General features: G+C 42.4%; 1 protein-coding gene across 5 annotated transcripts in view; it reads left to right on the top strand.

The window, feature by feature from the left end:
- The window catches only part of MYO3B (myosin IIIB), a 324,047-nt gene that overhangs the window by 138,710 nt on the left and 170,099 nt on the right, over nt 1–15,238 (top strand). For 4 of the 5 annotated variants that reach the window (XM_078394391.1, XM_078394393.1, XM_078394384.1 and 1 more), the window contains 8 exons: nt 2,155–2,238; nt 4,184–4,386; nt 5,718–5,816; nt 9,454–9,568; nt 11,015–11,141; nt 11,263–11,473; nt 13,140–13,287; nt 14,708–14,861. In XM_078394391.1, coding sequence (XP_078250517.1) covers nt 2,155–2,238; nt 4,184–4,386; nt 5,718–5,816; nt 9,454–9,568; nt 11,015–11,141; nt 11,263–11,473; nt 13,140–13,287; nt 14,708–14,861 — 1,141 coding nt within the window. The remainder of the gene's footprint in view (nt 1–2,154; nt 2,239–4,183; nt 4,387–5,717; nt 5,817–9,453; nt 9,569–11,014; nt 11,142–11,262; nt 11,474–13,139; nt 13,288–14,707; nt 14,862–15,238) is intronic. The other variant, XM_078394389.1, reaches the window with a different exon arrangement.

The raw sequence follows: 15,238 nt of genomic DNA, 5'->3' as shown, positions 1-15,238 counted from the left end.
AAGGCAGCAAGACTGAAGCTCCCATGAACCACTGTGGCAGCTTTGTATTTATTTATTTATTTATTTATTTATTTATTTATTTATTTATTTATTTATTTATTTATTTATTTATTTATTTGCTACCCTTCTCCTAAAGGATCCAAGACAACTTACAGTATTAATAGGAACATTTAAAAGCTAAATAATACATTATTACAGTATTTAAGAAGCATTAAACAGATATGATATTAAAATCCATGAATAAGAGCAATATCAAAAATTGAAGTAAAATAAAAACAAAATAAAATAACCCATTTTAAAAAATCCTCTTGAATTTAAAAAAAGCCTGCCTGGAGAGAAAGATCTTCGGCTGCTTGCAGAAGGGCATCAAAGATGGGGGCCAGTCTGGCCTCCTGTGGGAGGGAGTTCCAACGCCTGGGAGCAGCAACAGAGAAGGTCCTCTGTCATTTCCCCACCAAGCACACTTTTGAGGGTAACGGGGTGGAGAGAAAGGCCACCCCTGATGATCTGAACAGCTGTGTAAGCTCATATCTCTGGCTTAATGTGATACCTAATTTGGCCTTTAGAAGCCTCGTCTCCATGATCCAAGGCCACTAACTTGTCTGATGTTGACCAGAATCCTTTCTAGTGGGGGTAGAACATCATGTTTAGCCTGTTGAACTCCCATGCTATCCCCACTTGCAGTATGGGAAGCTGGACATCAAGTGGATGTTACTAGAGATAGGATTTTTCCATTTCTTGGACTACAAATCCCATAAATTGGACTACAAATCCCATGACATCACATTCGGAGAGTCCTGCCTGATGTACACACACATTATAGATACCTAAACGTGGCAAACCTAGGAGAAAACTGGAAGACTTTGAGGCTTAACTCGACATAGCTCCACCTAGCTTCCTCTTCAGAAAGAAAGCTCCCGGCTAACAATGGGGCAGGAACAGGAAGCCGAGACCAAGTGAGGCCTAGCTAAGCCTTCAAGCCTTCCAGTTTAAGCCTTTTCTCCCAAGTGACCCACATTTATGTGTCTGTAAGGCATATGCAAATCAGAATGAGGAATCGTGGGATTTCTAATCCAAGTGATCAAAAAATCCCATCTTTATACATTGCCCTCATCAAAACAACAGGGTTTCAACTTGGAGAAGGGGGTAACAAATAGCCCCTTGCACATGCTCCAAAAGAATCCAATTGTTTGCGCACTAGATGGTTGCACAGTGAGTGCAGGGAATGTAGATTATTTGGCTGAAAGTTTGCTTTTGAGACAATTGAGGGCAACTCCTCATATCATGACATCCAATTGAGAAATTCTTATCAACTAGGAGGTTACAGAAAGTGCGAAAGGATTCCCTTGGAATGAAATGCCAAAGGACCTTGCAGTTACAAAACATGCTGAGATCAAGTGGTTTTTCATCACCCTGTAAGTGTTCTGTTCTGTTCCATACATTAATTGATAACATTTTTCTAGGTTGGGAGTGACATGGAATAGGTCCATGCTTGGGGACAAACGTATGAGGACTGGCTCTAGACTTGCTCTTTTGTAAAGAGAAAATCTCTTTCCATCCATACAAGAATCAAAGATCCAGTAGAGAGACTGCTGGTGGAAGAAAGTGGGAGATGCTATTCCAGAAGAACTGGGGGACACGAGGGCTGTGGGGAAAAGGAAGAAATTGACAAAAATCATACACACTTTTCCTCCCATGGCACAGTCTTGCCGATCAGTAATCCGAAACCCATAGGGACACACATTGTTATTTGTTGGTGAATATGATAAATCTTGAAAGTTTCTTGTGGAAGTGGCATCTGCACTTACACCAAGGAGAGTTAGGCTTTGTAAATTTGGTGCTTCTCTTATTCCAGCTGTGTTTATCTCTACAGAATGAAGAATTACTTGTTGAACTCTACAGAAGCAGTCAAATTTAAGATGGATAGATGTTGTAATGGTTTGTTCAAGTGCACCCATATGTATTTTAGTTGCTGTACACCATCTTGTACAACTTTTATTGGGAAATAAATTTAAGAAAGTAAATCTAAATGGATATTCAAATCCATTTTGGATTTGGATATTCGATCCCCTAAATGGATATTCGATCCCCTAAATGGATATTCGATCCCCTGAATTGTAAACTGTGTATCTCTGCTTCTGTTTTGGGTGCCAGTGCATTATTATCAGTGGAGAAAGTGGTGCTGGAAAGACTGAAAGTGCCCATCTCATTGTGCAGCACTTGACCTTCCTGGGAAAGGTAGGTATTGGCTACCATGGAGCACGGGTGACTATGTGGCAATGTGCTGGCTGCACCGGCATGACATGGCCCCATAATTTAGCATTACCTGGACGAGCATGTCCAAGTCATGGGCTTACGTACTCTTCACTGCTTTCCTTCATTGGACGCAAGAGGAGGTGATCAGAAGCCTCCATTTTCAGTCAGGAATACTTCGCTGTTATACTTGAACACAGACACCATGGGGTGTATTTCAACTATGAGTTAACAGAACAAACTTTAAAATCAGCTACTTGCAAAGCTTGGAAAAGTTACTTTTTTGGTGTCCTAGAATCCCCCAGCTGGGATGTGCGTTTTCCCAAGCTCTGACTATTTTAGTTTCTGATCTTGGAACAAGCCATAGTTTTTTCAGATCTGGATGCAATGCTAAACTATGGCTAGCCAAGAATTGAATGAAAGCTTCTGAACTCCTCATCAAAGTCTCCCACACCATTGTCCTTATAAGATTAAATACAGTGGTGCCTCGCACAGCGAGGTTAATCCGTTCTGGATTAACCCTCGCTGTGTGAAAGCATCGCTGTACGGATCAAAAAAAGCCAGTGTACCTGGTGGGGGTCATATGCGTTTAATGCGTTCCAAATGGTCAAAACCTCAGCGTACAGCGATGCTTTTCCGGGTCCGGCAGCCATTTTCGCGCCCTCGGTAAGTGAGGCGAGGACGTGAAAACGCTGCGCGTGGCCATTTTGGCCGCAGTGAGACTGCGGATCAGCTGTTCGGCGGGTCCAAAATGGCCGCCAGAACAGCCGAAATGGCCACGCACAGCGTTTTCGCGCCCTCCCCTCATTTACCGAGGGCGCGAAAACGCTGTGTGCGGCTGTTCCGGCAGCCATTTTGTACCCACCGAACAGCTGATCGGCGGGTTGCAAAGCCGAGGTCGGTAAGCGAACCACTTACTGACCTTCGCTCTGCGATTTTTGCCCTATGCGGGCATCGTTTTGCAATCGCATTTGCGATCGCAAAACCGGCCTCGTAGAGCGGATTCATCGCTCTACGAGGTGCCCGTTGTGCGAGGCACCACTGTAATTTAGAATTACTCGCAGGAGCAACAATCCATTGGCCTGATTATATAAATACCCCAAGCAGATGGCTTAGGGTAGCATTATTTTCAGGACTACTGGCAATTCTTCAGGGAACCTGGGAGGTGGGGCCTGGCATTCGTTGCCTTTTTATGCAAGATGCCTGGACAAAGTTTTTGTATGACATGCATTTTATAACAGAAAAGAGGCAAGGGGATCAATTATCCAGTTCACTTGCTAAACTCAGTGACTGGCTACTGGAGTGTAATTTTTAGATGGATTGTTAGGCATTAATATTTTGACTAGGTTTTTAGTATTCCTTGTGTTTAGCACCCTCAGAATAGTATATATTTGTTCCTTTTTCATATTTCTATACTTAGTGTTTTTAGCTTTAGTATTGTATTTTAATGATGTAAGCTTCCTCTTCATATTCATTGTTTTTAGCTTAAAATATTTTCTTTTAATTGTGTAAGCCACCTTGGATCCTTTTTAAGTCGTACAAAGTAGTCCAGTAGAACTGGGTCATGATGGAGACCTGTGGATTTCCCAGTGGGAGTTAGTCCCACTGATGTGAGGATATCCCTTTAAAAACCCTGTCCTTGTTACCCATCAATTTAGCATATTCCATAAAAGCCAGTGCAACACGTTTGAAAGTGAAGGATGGGCTGGCTGCACTCCGTTGCCAAAGGGATGCCCAACTGTACTCACAATGTGTTTGCACTCTTCAGGGAAGCTCCGTCTACGTCCCCACCAGGACTTTTAGTTATTTTTACTGATGTATTAGATGGATTACCTTGTTTTACATTTTTATTATCGGCCATCTGTAAAAATGCTTACGTGAACAAATAAGGAGGCCGACCTGTTTACTCGGACCTGTTTTGTCTTGGAAGGCTAGCAATCGTGCTTTGCGGGAGAAGATTCTCCAGGTGAATCCTCTAGTAGAGGCTTTTGGGAATGCCTGCACTGCAATCAATGACAACTCCAGTCGTTTTGGAAAGTACCTGGAGATGATGTTCACGCCAACTGGAGCTGTAATGGGAGCAAAAATTTCTGAATATTTGTTGGAAAAATCCAGAGTTATAAAACAAGCTGTGTAGGTAGAAGTTAGACTGTTTTCACTTAGAAATGTTGTTTGTTTATTAGTTCTTCACTATCTATTTCCTCTGGTTTCTAGGCTTCATATTTAATAAGTAGGCCACAATGCATGACTGGTGAGCTGTGTTGGGGTTGCTGGAGTACAAGTTCTACAGACTGGATTACACTTCCAAACCAGTACATGATATGGCTGACCTTATGGAATTTTGGTCCCTGAGAGCCTTTTGATTCCCTGACCTGGAAAAAAAGTCCTGTAAGCATGTGTAGAGTTATCCAGACAACAAATAGGCACTAAGGACAAAACGATGAAGAGGATTCGCTTCTAGTTTGTTTTTTTTAAACTTTTGACACAGAACTAGGAGATCTCTGTTCAAATTCCATCCCAGTCATTACAGTGGTGCCTCGCTTGACGAGGATAATCCGTTCCATTCAAATTGCTGTTAAGCGAAATCCTCGTTGAGTGAAATGAAAAAGCCCATTGAAATCCATTGAAAACCAGTTCAGTGCGTTCCAATGGGCGAAATACCTCAGCGTCCTGCGAAGATCCTCCATAGGGCAGCCATTTCCGGTGCCTGTAAAGCGAGGAATCCATCCTAAAACACAGTGGGGAGCCATTTTAAACAGCGGGTGGCCATTTTGAAGACTTGATGATCAGCTGTAAAGATCATCGTTAAGCGAAAAATCAGTTCCCGAAGCAGGGAACCGATCATCGTTAAGCGATTTTTTCCTATTAAAACATTGTTTTGTGATTGCAAAAGTGATCACAAAAACTTCATCGTCAAGCGATTTCTTCGTCTAATGAGGTAATTGTCAAGTGAGGCACCACTGTATTTTACATCATTGCCTTCTTAGCAGGTCACTTCTTCTAATCTTAGTAAAACAATGGAATTGAATTATACGAATGTATACAATACTCATAGGAGAATGGACATTGACCACAGCTGCCTTTTTCCTGACCATATCTAGACACATGCTGTGTTGGATGGAAAGAACAGCCATTGTAGTCCGGAATATCCAGACACCTTTGCATGTATCAGAAAAGTTCCACGTTGTAATGGCTGCACATATGGGAGCATTTGACAGATATAGGAACTGTCCCCCCCCCCAGATCATGTCAAGTCACATTGATTAGAAAGGCTCTCTGTAGATCAAACCTCAGGTTGAGATGTGTGTATATATATCTGGGTAATATGTGTAATAATTTTTGCTTGCTGTTCATTGCTACACACCTAAAACAGCCAAGCTTTGTGAACCTGCTCTTCATACCTATTAAGGTCATGATTCATAAGTATGCAACTTATGTGGTGACTCTTTTTTAAATTTTAACAGAGGGGAGAAAAATTTCCATATCTTTTATTATATTTATGCTGGCCTTTATCATCAGAAGAAACTCTTTGAATATAAACTCCCAGAGGAAAAACCTCCCAGGTAACTGTTATTAATTTGTTTTTAATGCCAGCTATAATTGTCTATTGATTAGCTCTTGCTTTCAGAGTGATGCTTTAAAATGCCATATAGTCTTTCTCTGTTGCTTAAGGATCCCTTATAATTCTCTCAGGTACAAAAGCAGATGGGCAAAAAGGAATTCTGTTATTTAAATATCATTTAATAACATGCAAGATCTGCTGGATAGCTCCGTGGTGTAAATATCAGGCTGTGGAGCCAGAGTTGGGAGTTCGATTCCCCACAATGCCTCCATGGCAGGGGCTGGACTTGATAATCCATAGGGTCCATTTCAGGTCTGCAGTTCTAAACTAACAGCAACAACAAAAGTCCAACAAAAACGCATTGTGGATTAAAGACATTTGTAAATAAACTCAAGGAAAACAAATGGATGATATTGTAATAACAACTGAAATGATTAATAGGCAAGTAAATGATGTGAAAAATTGGAGTGTACCTGGTCCAGATGAGCTGCATGGATTTTGGTTAAAGCATACAACAAGTCTCCATCAACATATAGCAGTGCAATTTAACAGCTTACTTCAAAATTCTACAACTGAAGCATAGGCATAGGCATCCTTCAGTCTCGAGAGACTATGGTAACATGCTCTGAATCGAGGAGTGTCCTCTCCAGAGCATGAAGCCCGGGTAAGGTAATATGGAGGATAGGCTGTTACCCAAGCAGCAGATCCCCCCTCTCCACATTGCTGAAATGGTCCAATGGAAAGGCAAGAGCCAATACAACTGGTTCCAGCAATGTCGCAGGAGTTGGCAGAACGACACGTGCTGCCTTCGGGACTCCAGCTCCGGATTTTGCCTCGAGGTTAACTCCTGAAGCCTTTTCCATGAGTGGATATAGCCACAAGGCAGTGGAGGTTTGAAATTGGAGTTTTCCTTCTCCTAGATGGGCTGCCTTCCATGGCTGACGAGCCCCACCTACCCGGCCTGCTCTTTAATAGTGCAAAAGTATGATCTGATCCTTAAAACTTTCCTGAGTACCCGGCTTATGCAAATCTCATTGGCTTTCCTATTTACCATATTAAGGCCAGATATAAAATTTGAGAATTTCGCGAGCCGTTAGGCGCACGGTCCTGGAACACACTCTTTTAAAGCAGGAAGTCCCACCCCTAGGCCCCACCCCCAGGCCATGTGCTCAGGAGACAAAAGGAAAGCCCAGGAAAAAAAAACTCAGCAAGGCATCCATGCAAACAGACCTGGCCTTCGCCCTCAGCCCAGCTTCCTAGGTAAAAGGGTCCAGGGTCCTGGAACACACTCTTTTAAAGCAGGAAGTCCCACCCCTAGGCCCCACCCCCAGGCCATGTGCTCAGGAGACAAAAGGAAAGCCCAGGAAAAAAAAAACTCAGCAAGGCATCCATGCAAACAGACCTGGCCTTCGCCCTCAGCCCAGCTTCCTAGGTAAAAGGGTCCAGGGTCCTGGAACACACGCTTTTAAAGCAGGAAGTGCCACCCCTAGGCCCCACCCCCAGGCCATGTGCTCAGGAGAAAAAAGGAAAGACTGGATGACAATAGGCCACAGATTTCTGATAATAAAAGATCATCAAAAGGGCAATGAACCCAGTAATTATCAACCAATTAGATGCCTTCCAACAATGTACAAGCTCCTCACAGAAGTACTTGCAAGATCTATATATAAATACTTAACAGACAACTGCCTATGAGCAGAAAGGGAACTTTAAAAAGTCAAGAGGATGTATATTAGAGAAATTTTGCACAAATTACAGAGATTTTGAGAGGGGGTAACGAGCGCTTTGCCTTTCTCTCAGCTTATGAGGAGGAATCTCACGGGGGCTTCCGAATTCAAGGTTGGGGTGTCTCGTAGTGTTGAGTCTATGTCAGTTGATGAGAGCAAGACATTTAAGAAGTGTGCTTTCTATCCCTGTTACAGAGTTAACAAAATGTTTGCCTTCTACAACCCCCTACCCAAATGGATTGTTTCACAATGGTACACTATTATTGGCAACAGCAAGTCATGGTCTGGGCGGGGCCAAACGTTAACACCAGTTGGAAAATGAACATCCACTCCTGCCAACTAGGTCATGGGCTGCCCCTGATTGTTGGGCTCAGGATCTGGAAGGCAAAGTTCGCCTTTTGGTGTCCCAGTTTGCCTCCATTGCCTTGTTATGATTGGACCAATAAACATCTAATGTAACCATTTATGAATCTGTCTTTGAAAAAAGTTGCACAAGGACAACTAGCCATTTGCTGCTCGTGATCTCCAGTAACATTGCGGAGAGAAGCCTTGGGAGGAAAAGTCTGAATGTGTAGTGAGGACAGAATAACTCAGTGGCAAAGAAGAAAGACACGTTTTAGTCTCGCTCAAATACAGAGTTTGAAGTTCCTTATTGGAGTGAATCACAGCTTTCCCCTTTTTGGAGAAGCAAAAAGAAGCATCACTCTGGGACACCCCATCAGTGTCTAATCTTTCCTCTGGCTCCTTTCTTTAAGGAGGAAGCAGGTGTTGGCCCTCTTCCACCCTGCTAACTGCAGCTTTCTTTCTTCATTCCACAAGTTGGCAAAAACTACTGGGAAGTGAGTGACCAGCACAGCCTGAAACCATTTCTTGACTCTAGAAGCCCAGCCTGCATTCTGTTTGCTGGTCATGCCAAAATGTAACAATGGTTTTTATCTAAGCAGACATTTAAATTTAGGTCGGAATGACATCTGCCAATTGTTAGATACTTTCTTTGATGTCGACTTTATTCATTTCGTTAAAGGATACATTTTTCTTTGGCTGGATTGTTTTCCTTGGTGGATTTTCCTGGGTCTTATTACATGCCCTCCATCCAATGCACATACATTTCATGCCCACTCAAAGCAAGATTCTCTGCAGCAGCTTGAGATAAGGTGCAGAAGGCCACATTGTGCACTGGGGTTCGGTGAATGTTGGGGTGCCTCACTTGCATAAATGAAAAGGCTTCCCCCCCCCAAAAAAGGCATTTCTGTTGTAGTTTTCCTACTCTTTTCAATTTAATTGGTTTTGAAAAAGTTGGCCTAGGGATGGAACGCCAGATTTTGTTGGACTGCATCTCTCACAGTCTCTTCTCAACGGCTATGTTGTCTTGGTCCCAAGGGAGTTGTAGTCCAAGAGCATCTGTGGGCCACATCTGCCCAAGCCAGTACAAAGATGGCATGTTGAATAAAGGCTTAACCTGAGCTGGGGCTCAGCCTTCAGATCTCTCTTCCAAGAACTGATGGAAAGATGAATGTTCGCTTGTATCTGAGACAATGCAGATTTTTAAAAATCTTTTAATACTTCCAAAGAGTTTGCATCACATGTGGCTTGTGGACTGAGCATGGGGCCCTTTGCTCAAAATTTCAGGGCTGGTGCTCCTTCAGCTCTGGTCATGAGCCATCCGTGACTTAATACATGTCAGGGTTGGAGAGCCTTTGGCTTCCCAGATGTTTTCAATGTCAGCTCCTAGAATGTTGGAGGGGGGAGCTGAATGGGAGTTGAAGCCACAGACACCTGGAACACCAAAACTTTCACCACTTCTGATATATGGAGTTGTCAAGACAGACTTCTAGAACATCTAAGTTTAACTTCAGGGAGAATTTCCTTTTAGAAATCATTTGCTGATCTCAAATGTCCCTTTTCATTTAGATATATTGATAATGACACTGGAAGAGTGATGTATGACATTATTAGTAAAGGATCGTATGGAACACAATTCGAAGCAATTCAACATTGCTTTAGGATCATAGGATTTACTGATGAGGTAAGTGATGACTTCTCAGCCAGCTGACATTTTATTTATTTATTTATTTATTTATTTATTTATTTATTTATTTATTTATTTATTTATTTATTCGTTCGTTCGTTCGTTCGTTCGTTCGTTCGTTCGTTCGTTCGTTCGTTTGTTTGTTTGTTTGTTTATTTATTTTATTTTATTTTATTTTATTTTATTTTATTTTATTTGTATCCCGCCTATCTGGTCAATCGAGGACCACTCTAGGCGGCTAACAATCTTAAAAAATAGTATAGTAAACATGTAAATGACAGAAAGATATTGGTCTTGCTTCAAGAAAGGAAAGCATCAGGTTCTCATTTTTGTTTGGCATATTTAATGCAGGCTTATGCTTTTGAAAGAGCCAGCTATATTTCATCCATATTGTGCTTGTAAGCAAATGTCAACCTCTACAAAATTGTGCTCTAGGCTGAGAACAGATTCTATGCAGTTGAAGCTATATTTGCATTTCACCCCTTTTTATTTTCATTTCCAATTATTTTGTCCTGTTGGTTTTGTTTTGTTGATTTGGAAGGGAGCTTCTCATACCAAGAAAGTTGGCTGATTACATGCCCATGTCCTTCCTCCAGAAGGAAGTGGTCACGGAGGCAATGGTTGTGTAGCTGTGCCTATTTCCATAAAGGCAAGACTAGGAGGGGCAGATAACTAAGCTAAGGGGGCAGAATGGGGCAGAAGCATTTAGCTAATTCAGAGGCTAGCAAGCCACAGTGTTACCATGAAGCAAAAAAGTAGTACATATTCTCAAGAATTATTTAGTTCAGGTTGGGTATTTTATCAGACGGTTTGGGGTTTTTTGTTTTGTTTTGGCTAAGCAAGAGGGAAGGAAGGCTGAGAAACTGTTAAATTGAAGATTCAGTTCCTCTACCTTATTAAATCAGCATAGTGGAGGACTTGCAAGGCTTAACTGGGATTTGAGAGATCCATGTTCAAGTCTTCACTAAGCCATGAAATTTACAATAGGGATTTTGGGCCATAATTCTCTTTCATAGGGTTGCTAGGAGGAGGAAATGGGGACGAAGAGAGAGTCATGAACACCATGTTGTCCTTAAGTGAGGAAAGGTGGAAGATCAGTGTAACTAATAAAGAGATAGTAAATAAACTATCCAAAAAAGCCCATTTTGGCTCCATTCTTGAATTCCCAGAAACTGTCATGACTTGGCTTTTGGTCTCCCAAACTTCAGCAGACCATTCCTGCTGGACCGGCTTCCCATTTTGCCACCTGCCTCTTCGACCTGGATCTGCTATGGAAAACACTCAGGATTCAAAACAGAAGTATCCCAAGGGTTGAGAGAAGCTCCCATGGGATAGCAAAGTCAGATTCTCTTTTCTTGGAGGGAGTGTGGGCTCCAAAGTATGGAATCAGAATTTTGCTGAGGCTTAAAGTTATGACCTTAAAGGACTGCCCCTTGTTTACAGGAGGTCCACTCGGTGTATCGAATTCTGGCTGGCATCTTGAATACGGGAAACATTGAATTTGCTGCCATTTCTTCGCAACACCAAACAGACAAAAGTGAAGTGCCCAATGCTGAAGCCTTAGATAATGGTAAATATTTGCTAAAATTCCAGAGGCTGTGTCCGAGAATACACAGAATATGCATAAGAAGCCAAGATGGCTACCAGTGCCAACAGTATCCATCTGACAGCATGTCTCTGCTGTCTTTCAGCAGCTGCACTACTGAGTATCGGCTCAGAGGAACTTCAGGAAGCTCTTACCTCGCATTGTGTAGTAACGCGTGGCGAGACTATTATCCGAACCAACACAGTGGACAAAGCCACCGATGTGCGTGATGCCATGTCAAAAGCACTTTATGGCCGACTCTTCAGTTGGATCGTAAATCGTATTAATACCCTTCTGCAGCCTGATAAAAATATATGGCAAGTTAACCCGTCAATAAACAGCATGTGTGCTGGTGGCATCTCCTGTGTCTATATATTTCTTTTTATTTTACAGGAGGAATTTACTGTTTGCTTTAGATAATGCCTCTAAATGGCCTTCGTGCTGTGATTCTGCATTTTTGTTTCCAGAGCATTAACTCCAGTATTTTCAAAGAGTTGAATTGGGTTGAACCAAGTAGGTCAATGTAGTTCAAATTCCATCAACCTCTTGGAAAAGACATTTGAGTGTATATTTTTCTCATTCTGTGTTCTTCTTGTCTGCTTTTCTTCTCTTCTGCTTTTCATTTTTATTATTGCCATTACCATCTTTAGCGTGCTGCAGACCTTTGGATTAAATAGGCTGATGGCTTTTTTCTTGTGGATGATTTCTCATACAATAACAGAAGGGTATCCCTGGCTGGAAGGGCTGATCATTTTGAGCACAGCCCTAACTAAGTCCACATGGCAACCCCAGTAAACCCTCAGAAGTGGATTTGAGACAGCTTTGATCTACTGACTTCACAGCACTTTGCTCCTTCTAGAGGGCCCAGATTAAGCCCCTTCCTTTATGGCAGTATGAAGCCGGTGTAGAAATCATTTCTATAGAAGCCTGCAGAAAGTTAGGGAGGGAGTCAAAGAGCTGTGGTTAGATTTTAGTTTTTAAGAAAAAAGTAAAGAGGCTCAGTTTGTCTCTGTGAGTTGCTAGGGCTTCAGAACTGGTGGTTGACTCCCTACCTTACTCCCCTTCCACAGCTCCCTTTGGATCACTGTTCACTCTTCAGTAGCTCCAGCATAATAGTGTTTTAAAAAGCACAACATTTCACAAAAAGGTTTTCAAAGCTGCTGTTTACTGGCTTGCACCTTTTACACATGGAAGTCCTGCTTCCATGTCTAGGATCTAGGGTGGGGTAGAACTATGATTTTTCTGTGGAGTATGAATGCACTGCAGCAACCATTCTTATAGGAGCTATATGGCCTCCTTGGGGGGGGGGCGTGGCACATTTGAAGGAATAGAAGGAATTCTTCAAACACCACCTTATAAAGTTCATTATGCAACTTATATAATTCTGATTCGGCCTATATTTCTTTCATATTGTCTTTATGGCCATGGCCAAAAAAAAGGGGGGGGGCTACACTAGAGCCCTATGTTCATGTATGTTCAGTGCCCAGACTCGGTCCTACGTCAAATATTGTACTCAATATTTCACTTTTTCAGTAATTTTCAAAGTGAATCAAGAGTAAGAGCAACAAGAGTAGTGGCACTAGTAATAGCAGTGTTAGATAGTTACAGTCAAATATAAATGAAAACTATAGAACAGTTTCTATGACCAAGAAGAGGGCAGTTACAAGACTGAGCTTCGAAGAACCCTAGGTCAGAGATTAAGACTTGATTTGGGATATCACTCAGGATTACATTATTGGCCAGAATCGTAAAAAAAAAAATTGAATAAGATTTTTTGCATAATTTATCATGGCTAACTGCCAAGGTGCTGTGGTGCATCTTGGTTGCATGTAACCAAGCACATGGTCAAGAATTGCCCGACACTTCATCTGTTAGCCACAGCATAAATTATGCAAACCTTATGTGAACAGCAATAGAATTCTAGCCCTCCAGTAGTTGCCCAAAATAATTCAGTTGTGTGTGTGTTTTTTCCCCCCCTACCAGCAATGCTGAAAGTGGAATGAACGTTGGGATACTGGATATTTTTGGATTTGAGAACTTTACCAGGAACTCATTTGAACAGCTTTGCATAAACATTGCAAATGAGCAAATCCAGTTTTATTTCAATCAGCACATTTTTGCACTCGAGCAGGTAAGCTTTGTTGCATCAGAGTTGGCTGCCTCTTTAGCAATGGCTACATTTGGGTTCTGTCAGGCGTACAACCCACAGGTAGTGACTTGGTTTTCAGTGTTACGAGGGTTTCCTATTAATTCATTTGTCCCTCTGTATATACTGTAGTTACACCAAAGGGTAAGGCCCATCTTCACGTAGGTTCCCCTTGACATTTTAGTCAGTCGTGTTCGACTCTAGGGGGTGGTGCTCATCCCCGTTTCCAAGCCGTGGAGACAGCGTTTGTCTGAAGACAGTTTCCGTTGTCACGTGGCCAGCGCGACTTAGATTCGGAACGCTGTTTACCTTCCCATCGAGATGGTACTTATTTATCTACTCACATTTACATGCTTTCGAACTGCTAGGTTGGCGAGGAGCTGGGACAAAGTGATGGGAGCTCACTCCGTCGTGTGGATTCGATCTTATGACTGCTGGTCTTCTGACCCTGCAGCACAGGCTTCTGTGGTTTAGCCCGCAGCGCCACCACGTCCCTTTTAAAACATACAAGAAAAGAAATATGGTATCTGGAGCCAGTGGCTGGGAGTTCAATTTCCCACTGTGCCTCCTTGACAGGGTATGGATCGATGAGCCATAGGGCCCCTCACAGCTTTGCAGTTCTAAGATGATGATGATGGCAGCTTTTACATATGTTAGACAATTCTGATTTGGTACCCTTGTAACATATTTCACATAGCGCTGACGGAAACAGCATACTCCTATTTATGGTGAGCTGTGACAATATTTTGCTGCTGTAGCAATGCCTTGTACCTTCCTTGTATTGAGTGGAACATGTACAATGTCCTCTCCCCTCCCCCATGTATGGAAGGTATGTAACCGGACTGGCAGCTGAATATTAATTCAATATGACCATTTGGATACTGCCCTTTGTCTGAGGGAAGATCTTTAAGGAGCTGCTTGAGTGGGTATGAGCAGGTTTTGTGGACACACAGCCATGTCTTGCCAGTGACACCTGGGTCCCTATTCCCAGGTTGTAACATGTATTTATTTTATTTAAAACACCTATGGTACCTGCTGCGTGAGGCAAGTGCCTCAGTCTTCCTCATGACAGGGCCGACAAGCCTACACAAAATCACCACAAAAATGAGTGTTGTGTTATCTCTCGTTTCACAAATCCCCCCAAAGAAGCTAGGGGAAGTAAGTAAAAGGAGTGAAATTTCCCTCAAAAATCTTTTGAAAAAAAAATATGCCTCACCGTGATGTGCTTCACTCTGATATGATGTGTTCAAGTATATCATGGAAGGAAAGAACAGATTGCTGAGGCTGAATGCCCTCATGGTAAAATTTAGATTTATTTATTTATTTATTTATTGTATTTATACCCCGCCTATGTAGTCATTTCGACCACTCTAGGCGGCTATGGTTGACTTTCCTAATGTTTTAGATGGAGTACCAGAATGAAGGCATTGATGCCCCTGTGGTTAACTATGAAGACAACAGGCCACTCCTGGACACGTTCCTCCAGAAACCGATGGGTCTCCTTTCTCTACTGGATGAAGAAAGCCGATTCCCCCAGGCAACAGACCTTACTTTAGTTGGTACGTCCAGTCTAGGAGCCCCAAATTGTCATTGCATATACCGTTAGCAGAAAAAAGCAGGAGATCCATTAGTACCTTTACACTGTTGTAATTCAAGACTTTGCGCTCAGTCTCTTGCCATTTGATCAACCTCCTGGGCATAGGTAGTTCATGACCAGAGCTAGGAAGCAACCCAATGTCCTCTTAATAAGCTTTGTCAGGAGGAATTTTCTCCACATTGCCCACCCTTCATTTTGAGTTATCATTAACTGATGGGCTGTTTTCTACTATGAAGAGAGGCAAACTGGGCCCTGCAAGTTGCATGTGAAGGCCAGGGTCCCTCATCCCTTACACTCCATTTTGAAAGCTTTCTCTTAAGAAGTGTCCTGAGGCCTTTA

The sequence above is a fragment of the Pogona vitticeps genome, chromosome 1 (assembly GCF_051106095.1).
Source record: "Pogona vitticeps strain Pit_001003342236 chromosome 1, PviZW2.1, whole genome shotgun sequence".
NCBI classification, from domain to species: Eukaryota; Metazoa; Chordata; class Lepidosauria; order Squamata; family Agamidae; genus Pogona; species Pogona vitticeps.
This window is presented reverse-complemented; position numbering and strand designations above follow the sequence as displayed.